General features: G+C 48.3%; 1 protein-coding gene across 1 annotated transcript in view; it reads right to left on the reverse strand.

Moving 5' to 3' along the window:
• The window catches only part of nsmfb (NMDA receptor synaptonuclear signaling and neuronal migration factor b), a 34,997-nt gene that overhangs the window by 12,882 nt on the left and 12,595 nt on the right, over positions 1-9,520 (reverse strand). The window contains exons 4-6 of the mRNA XM_055660348.1: positions 6,652-6,727; positions 3,790-3,858; positions 2,720-2,772 (exon numbers count right to left, since the gene is read on the reverse strand). Of these exons, the coding sequence (XP_055516323.1) occupies positions 2,720-2,772; positions 3,790-3,858; positions 6,652-6,727 (198 nt within the window). The remainder of the gene's footprint in view (positions 1-2,719; positions 2,773-3,789; positions 3,859-6,651; positions 6,728-9,520) is intronic.

A 9,520-nucleotide genomic window follows, 5' to 3' on the forward strand; every position in this document is an offset into this window, starting at 1 on the left:
GGATAACTGTTTCCACACAGAGGGTGGTGGGTGTGTGGAACGAGCTGCCAGAGGAGGTAGTTCGAAGCTGGGATTATCACAATATTTAAGAAACTTTTTGACAGGTACATGGACAGGGCAGGTTTGGAGGGATATGGACCAAGCGCAGGCAGGTGGGACTAGTGTAGATGGGACATGTTGGCCGGTGTGGGCAAGTTGGGCTGAAGGGTCTGTTTCCACACTGGATATGTCTCTATGAGAGGGGAGGGTCACAACAGAGGGGAAAGGTCAACGGGAGAGGGGTATGGTCAACGGAGAGGGGAAAGGGCAAGGGGAAAGGTCAGCCGCAGAGGGGAGATATCAGCCGCAGAGGGGCAAGGTCAACAACAGAGGGGCTGAGGTCAGCCACAGAGGTGAAAGGTCAATGGGAGAGGTCAGCCACAGTGGTCAAATGCTGTCACATGCCGCTGCAGGGAGATGAGGCGGGATCCAGACACCTGATTATCAGGAGGTCGGGCTGACGACCAACAACAAGGGGCCATCTGCCTGACTCCCCTCTGCTCTGCAGTGATTAGCAGTGTCCCGCCAAGCGTCACGACCCAATGTTCATAATCAAGTCCAACACAACCACCCGAGGGGGCAGGATTTAATTAGTGTTTGACATTGGCAAGGTGGGAAGGTAATTAAAGATCGCCAAGTGTTAAATAATGCAGAGAGAGGCCAGATGTAGCTGGAGTAACTCAATCCTCTGCATGATATAATGAGCAATTAAACACTGACACACACACACATAGATACACACACATACACACACACACACATACACATAGATACATACACATTTACACACACACACACACACACATAGATACATACACATTTACACACACACACACACATAGATACATACACATTTACACACACACACACAGATACACACACACACACACATACATAGATACATATACACACACACACACACACACACATACACACACACACACATACATAGATACATACACATTTACACACACACACACATAGACACATTTACACACACACACACACATAGATACATACACATTTACACACACACACATAGATACATACACATTTACACACACACACACACACACACACACACACCCTACAGACCGATCGTTTAATACCAGTGATCAGCATGGGTGTCAGGGGTTATGGGGATCTGGCAGGAGAATGGGGCTAGGGGACAGATAGATCAGCTGTGCTTGAACGCTGATTTAGACCTTGTGGCCTGAATGGCTTCATTCTGCTCCAGTTAATTATGAACGTATGTCTGTGGCGCTGTGGGGCAGCAACTCTACCGCTGTGCCACTCTTCAACCTTCTGTGCAAATGAAGATTAAGCTGTCCTCTCTCCGTCCCTGCTTCGACAAAAGGCCTCAGACTGAAAAGGGAAGGTCTCTATGTTTTAGTCGCAGAGGCTTCTGACCTGCTGACAGTTCCCAGCATCGAGAGTTATTGCAGACTGAGCCACTGTGTGTAGCATGATTAAGTCGTATCACCTGTAACAGGTAACCTGTAAGTTGTTTCACCTGGTGACCAGTATCCGCTGGTCAGTAATGACCCCGAAAAGCAGGCTCATGAGGTTTGTACTTTCACCTCACCGTTTGGAGGCCATTCCCAGGATGGCGGGACTGTCATATGCTGAGAGAATGGAGCGGCTGGGCTTGTACACTCTGGATGAGAGGGATCTTATTGAAACATAAGATTATTAAGAGTTTGGACATGCTAGAGGCAGGAAACATGTTCCCGATGTTGGAGGAGTCCAGAACCAGGTGCCACAGTTTAAAAATAATGGGTAAGCCATTTAGAACGGAGATGAGGAAAAACTTTTTCTCACAGAGAGTTGTGAGTCTGTGGAAATTTCTGCCAGAGGGGCGGTGGAGGCCGGTTCTCTGCATGCTTTCAAGAGAGAGCTAGATAGGGCTCCTAAAAATAGCAGAGTCAGGGGATATGGGGAGAAGGCAGGAACGGGGTACTGATTGTGGGTGATCAGCCATGACCACATTGAATGGCGGTGCTGGCTCGAAGGGCCGAATGGCCTACTCCTGCACCTGTTGTCTATTGTTGTTTTTATATTCCTGTATTGGATCGTTGAGGATGATCTCGTGCAGGCACTGTACCCATGTGAATGTTACACTTGCAAACCACACCATGCAGTGCAATGCCATACACAACTTTCCACCAAGAGAGTTGTGAGTGTGGAATTCTCTGCCACAGAAGGCAGTGGAGGCCAATTCACTGGATGTTTGTAAGAAAGACTAAAGGGCCTGTCCCACTTACGCAATTTTTTTCGGCGACTTGCCAGCACGCGTCATAATCGCAGCAGGTCACCGGAAACGTTCCAGATGTTGAAAATCCAGCGGCAACCAGAACAAAGTACGATTCTTTGGGCAACTACTCACCACCAAACAGACGGCATGTGAAGCCTGTATGGTCGTGAATAGTCGCCCAAAGAGTCGTACCTTTTTCTGCTCATAACACACACACACACACTTCCATGCATGCACACACACACACACTTCCATGCATGCACACACACACACACTTCCCATGCACACACACACACACACACACACACTCTCTCTCTCTCACGCTGAACCACACACACAGGGGAACAACCAGCAGACCATCAGGTGAACAGGCGATAGGAAGATTGCAGACTCACAGAAACAGGTAGAACAACAGTCACTACTTACTCTGACCTCGAATTCTTCGACTCCCAACCATTCGCAGGTGCTTACGGAAATTTCTGCAGCGAAGAAAGTTTAGAATCAAATATTCAGAGTTGACTCCAAACTAAAAGCGTGTGATGATGTGACTGTAACTTGTGGATCCGGTAGCTCTTTGTACGTTTATTCTGGTAAAAGTAGCAGTAATGAAAAGCCACAATGTACAGTGACGGGGGGGGGGGCACGGTGACAGGAATATTATTGAGGAATAATTATCAGTTTGGTTGCTAGGATGTTGTGCAGCTTTCTATAGCAACGTGTGGTGGGTTATTGAGACTCTGCTTTTGTACGACTGCAACAAGGTGGATGTGTGAGTAACGGCTTGAATGGGTGATGGGTTGTGGAGCTATCGGCTCAGTCTCATTCAGCTTTAGCACCGGCAGATAGATTTGGCTAAAAAGTTCTAACAAAGGGCGGCACGGTGGCGCAGCGGTAGAGTTGCTGCCTCACAGCGCCAGAGACTTAGGTTCGATCCTGACCACGGGTGCTGTCTGTACGGAGTTTGCACGTTCTCCCTGTGACCGTGTGGGTTTTCTCCAGGTGCTCTGGTTTCATCCCACACTCCAAAAACGTGCAGGTTTGTCAGTTAATTGGCTTCTGTAAATTGACCCCAGTGTGTAGGATGGAGGTGACCACTGGTCGGCACAGACTCGGTGGGCCGAAGGGCCTGTTTCCAAGTGGACTCCAGACACTCATCTCTGAACCTTGCACACAGCAGGATGTTTAGTTTAGTTTCCACATTCCACGCCGACCAGCGATCACCCGTACACTAATTCTATCCTACACGCACTAGAGCCCATTAACCTACAAACCTGCACGTCTTTGGAGTGTGGGAGGAAACCGAAGATCTCGGAGAAAACCCACGCAGGTCACGGGGAGAACGTGCAAACTCCGTTTAGACAGCACCCGAGGTCAGGATCGAACCGGGGACCCTGGTGCTGTGAGGCAGCAACTCTACCCGCTGGGCCACCGTGCGTTTGGTGTGGGCAAGGATGCAAAGACTTTGCTGAGAGGAGGCGGGGAGAGAACCTGCGTACCTCTGGATGACAGCAGCACACTCGTTCTCACGCTTCCTCCTCTTCCTCTCTGTGTAGCCGCGGAAAGCCCTGGTGGAGGATGCAATGTCGCAACATCAGCTGTGTATTTAACATGCACGGGTAGACTACATAAAGAGCAGAGAGTTGCCATGGAAATAAAGTCAAGTACTTACGATATTCTTCATGATGGGCAACGTGGATCAGCAGCAACGGGGGGATAATGGAAAGATCACATTACTGACTGAAACAGACATTCACCAACCGAGTCCGCACCAGCCAGCGATCCCCGCACACCACTATCCTACACACACACACACTACGGACAATTTACACATTTACACCAAGCCAATTAACCCACAAACCTGCACGCCTTTGGAATGTGGGAGGAAACCGGAGCACCCGGGGAAAACCCACGCAGGTCACGGGGAGAACGTGCAAACTCCGTACAGACAGCACCCGTAGTCGGGATTGAACCGGGGACCCTGGCGCTGTGAGGCAGCAACTCTACCCGCTGCGCCAGCCCGTAAATTGGTTGAAACCCTGGGATTATCATGTATATACACAGGGCACATCACTCCTGCATCAAATCCACATTCAATTATAAAATTCACCAATGGGAGTTCTCCCTCCACATACTAGCCAATTAAACTTACTGCTATTTAATATTCAGCGTGATCTCATTAAAATGTGATCCAAGCTCTCAAATGCTGCCATTCTTTTGTCGGTTTAAGCAAAATAATCACTGATCAGAATAACAGAAAGGTTTCGCAGACGGATCAGTCATTAACTGACATCCAATTAGTTGGGGATTTAGTGGAATCCTACTTGGGGTTTAGGGAGAGTATGGATCTGTACATGACTCTCTGGTTCACTGCCAGCTGCTTCTGTTCTGACTGAATCCAGATGCATTATCCTTTCATGTACTGTAAGCAGCAGATAAAAGGGAACATATCCTTGCATTAGTGAACGTGTGCCTTGTGTGTGTTTGTTGCCAGCTCCTGTCAATGTACCTCAGCCAAAAGGGAATGATCATATTCTCTACGTCACGTTGCACCTGGTCTCAGCAGCTGATATTCCTGCTGCCTCTCGCTCACACCCTCTGCTTCATGTGCCGCCCGACTACCCGGCAACACAGCGGTATGAGACGGCGCGGGTGCTGGCTTGTACCGTAGATAGACGCAAAGTGCTCAGCGGGACGGGCAGCGTCTCTGGAGAGAAGGAATGGGTGACGTTTCAGGGTCGAGACCCTTCGTCAGACTGGACATAGAGGGGGCGGAACTAGAGGTAAGAAAAGGCCAGAACAAAGCCAGACAGAAGAAGGGTCTCGACCCGTAAACATCACCCATTCCTTCTCTCCAGAGATGCTGCCTGACCCGCTGAGTTACTCCAGCACTTTGTGTCTATCTTCGGTTGAAACCAGCGTCTACAGTTCCTTCCTACACACAGTATTCCCTCTAGTCTTCAATAAGATTATTTCCAAATCTCCACATCAAGTCTTACCTTACCTCCCTGCACCTGGATATCCCTATTGCCCCTGGATATCCCTATTGCCCCTGGATATCCCTATTGCCCCAGGCTCATAAGGTCATACGTTCTAGGAGCAGAATTAGACCATTCGGCCCATCACGTCTACTCCACCATTCAATCACGGCTGATCTATCTTTCGCTCTCAATCCCATTCTCCTGCCTTCTCCCCATAACCCCTGACAACCCCAAACTAATCAAGAATCTCTCAGCCTCCAGCTTAATCATATCCACTGACTTTTGCCTCCACAGCCAATGGTGTCAATGAAGATTCACCACCCTCTGACTAATGAAATTCCTCCTCATCTCCTTCCTAAAGGTGACTGCTCTCCCGGATGGATACATCCGCTCCACATTGTCAAGTCACCCTTATTTGTCACGTACACATACAAGACGTGCAGGGAAAAATACATCGATACCACTTAAAATGTGGATTTCAAACATGTCGGAAACCCTACATCTTGAAGAAATACGATTCCTCCTAACAGACAAAGTAGATCAATTCCTAAGGATTTGGTCTCCATTTGGTGACTTCTTAGAAGCATATGGTGCAACACAAACGTAGATACGATCCGTTTCAGGACTGGGTGAATGGTGGACAAGAATGACAAATAGCTATCTCTCCTTCATTCTTCTGCCTGCTACCCCTGATTCTATTTTCTCATCTTCCTTCTCTCACTTCCTGGTATCACACACTTCTCTATTTCATGCCTATTCTTTCTCTGTCTCCTTTTTAATTGTTAAAATAAAAATAAGAAGAAGCTGTAGATGTATTGTAACATGCCAATATATACTAGGTATGTAACATGCCAATATATACTAGGTATGTAACATGCCAATATATACTAGGTATGTAACATGCCAATATATACTAGGTATGTAACATGCCAATATATACTAGGTATGTAACATGCCAATATATACTAGGTATGTAACATGCCAATATATACTAGGTATGTAACATGCCAATATATACTAGGTATGTAACATGCCAATATATACTAGGTATGTAACATGCCAATATATACTGGGTATGTAACATGCCAATATATACTAGGTATGTAACATGCCAATATATACTAGGTATGTAACATGCCAATATATACTGGGTATGTAACATGCCAATATATACTGGGTATCTATGGTACCATATTATTGTACTTGCTTCTAATCAAAATTTAAAAAAAAAAATTAAAAGATATGCAGTGAAATGAAAGTGGCAATGCCTGCGGGATTGTACAAAACAGCAGAACAGAACCAGTATTTACATTTAAAAATCCACTCTATCCAGCAACCGCGCCCAGCAACAAACAAGGAGAATGATGTTTCTATACTCACGCCTGCATTGTGGTCGTGGCCGAATGAAAGTTGAACAGGTTTTCTTTAGGAAACCAAGTGCGGATTGGTACATCGTCTGAAAGAAAGCAGGCTGTGGTCAGAATGGCCCAGGGAAAGACAGATGGGGGGGAATGAAGTAAAGTCCATGCTAAAACAGACGGCGGTGACCTACAGGCACGTGGTCATTCATGAAACCGAGGAGAGGAGATCAAACTCAGAGTTAGCCGAGTGAACCGGCAAACATCAAGAATTGATTAAAAAAAGTTAGCCAGCTTTGGACTGAGACATAGAAACAAGGAACTACAGATACTGGTTCACCAAAAAAAAAGAAAAGTGCTGGAGTAACTCCACAGGTGAGGCAACATTTCTGGAGAACATGGATAGGTGATGTGCGGGAAGGAACTGCAGATGTTGGTTTACACCGAAGATAGACACAAAATGCTGGAGTATCTCAGCGGGACAGGCAGCATCTCCGGAGAGGTCTCAAGGGCCTCGACCTAAAACATCACCGTTCCTTCCCCAGAGATGCTGCCTGACCCGCTGAGTTACTCCAGCACTCTGTGAAACGTCACCTATCCATGTTCTCCACAGATGCTGCCTGACCTACTGAGTTACTCCAGCACTCTGTGAAACATCACCTATCCATGTTCTCCACAGATGCTGCCTGACCCGCTGAGTTACTCCAGCACTCTGTATCCTTTGACCAGCAGTTCCTTGCCCTAAGTTGGTCTTCTAATTATCACCAAGGCAACAGCACGGACTGGCCTCTCCAAACCTCTGGTGTTCAGCCACCATTGGGCAGTTTGAACCCTGTGGGTCTACAAGTCATGTTGGCTGGGACAGAGTTTGCACATGATCTCAGGATCATTGTCAGCCCACATCTACAATGGGAACGTGTGTCAGGCCCAGGACAACATAGGGTGCTTTCCTCAAATGCCACATGGCCTACAAGCTACTAACAATGCCACATGCCAACTCTAGATTCCCAGAAGCTTGGCCGATAGCAAACTACTCCTACAACATTCAGCGTTGCTTCCTGTCAGATGTCGCTTCTAAGAACAGGCACGCCATTCTCCAGGCTTATGGAGAGAGACAGGCCATTCGGCCCGTCCAGTCCATGCTAACCATCACCCATTTAACTAATCCTACCCTCTCTATGAGCTGCCCTCTCATCTTTAGTGTTTAATTTTGTTTAGAGATACAGCATGGAAACAGGCCCTTCGGCCCACCAGGTCCATGCCAACCAACAATCACTTGTTCCTATCCTACACACTAGGGACAATTTACAGAAGCCAATTAACCTACAAACCTGCACGTTTTTGGAGTGTGGGAAGAAACCGGAGCACCCGGAGAAAACCCACGCAGGTCACGGGGAGAACGTGCAAACTCCGTACAGACAGCACCAGATGTCAGGATGGAACCCGGGTCTCTGGCGCTGTGAGGCAGCAACTCTACCGCTGCGCCACCGTGCCGCCCTTTGTTAGAACGTTATAGTCAAATCTATCTGCCGGTGCTAAAGCTGAATGAGACAGAGCTGATAGCTCCACAACCCATCAAAGCCGTTACTCACACATCCACCTTGTTGCAGTCGTACAAAAGCAGAGTAACTCAATAACCCATCACACGTTGCTATAGAAAGCATCCCGGCTGCACAACATCCTAGCAACCAAACTGCAAATTATTTATCAGTAAGATTCCTGTCTTGAAATCAGAGCAGTAACGGAACTTGTTTCAGCTCCGGGGATTTTACCGTTCACCCTCAGAGGTTCCACCGCGGCGCCAACACGTACACAGATGTACAAACTGGCATCACGATCGCTCCACGCCCCTACATCTCTACTCCTACATTGACTATGAAACGTTATTCCCTTATCATGTATCTGTACACTGTGAATGGATCGATTGTAACCACGTACAGTCTTTCTGCTGACTGGTTAGCACGCAACAAAAAGATGTTCACTGTACCTCGGTACACGTGACAATAAATTAAACTGAACTGAAGTGGCGCAGCGGTAGAGTTGTTGCCTTACAGCGCCAGATGACCCGGGTTTGATCCTGACCACGGGTGATGTCTGTGGTCCAAGATGGGTCCCAGTCTCACATGGACCACTGTAGATGGGTCCCAGTCACACATAGACCAGTGTAGATGGGTCCCAGTCACAGGTGGACCAGTGTAGATGGGTCCCAGTCACAGGTGGACCAGTGTAGATGGGTCCCAGTCACACATGGACCAGTGTAGATGGGTCCCAGTCACACACGCGGACCAGTGTAGATGGGTCCCAGTCACAGGTGGACCAGTGTAGATGGGTCCCAGTCACAGGTGGACCAGTGTAGATGGGTCCCAGTCACAGGTGGACCAGTGTAGATGGGTCCCAGTCACAGGTGGACCAGTGTAGATGGGTCCCAGTCACAGGTGGACCAGTGTAGATGGGTCCCAGTCACAGGTGGACCAGTGTAGATGGGTCCCAGTCACACATAGACCAGTGTAGATGGGTCCCAGTCACACATAGACCAGTGTAGATGGGTCCCAGTCACAGGTGGACCAGTGTAGATGGGTCCCAGTCACAGGTGGACCAGTGTAGATGGGTCCCAGACACACATGGACCAGTGTAGATGGGTCCCAGTCACAGGTGGACCAGTGTAGATGGGTCCCAGTCACAGGTGGACCAGTGTAGATGGGTCCCAGTCACACATAGACCAGTGTAGATGGGTCCCAGTCACACATGGACCAGTGTAGATGGGTCCCAGTCACAGGTGGACCAGTGTAGATGGGTCCCAGTCACAGGTGGACCGGTGTAGATGGGTCCCAGTCACACATGGACCAGTGTAGATGGGTCCCAGTCACAGGTGGACCAGTGTAGATGGGTCC

This window comes from Leucoraja erinacea, chromosome 31 (genome assembly GCF_028641065.1).
Source record: "Leucoraja erinacea ecotype New England chromosome 31, Leri_hhj_1, whole genome shotgun sequence".
Lineage (NCBI taxonomy): Eukaryota > Metazoa > Chordata > Chondrichthyes > Rajiformes > Rajidae > Leucoraja > Leucoraja erinaceus.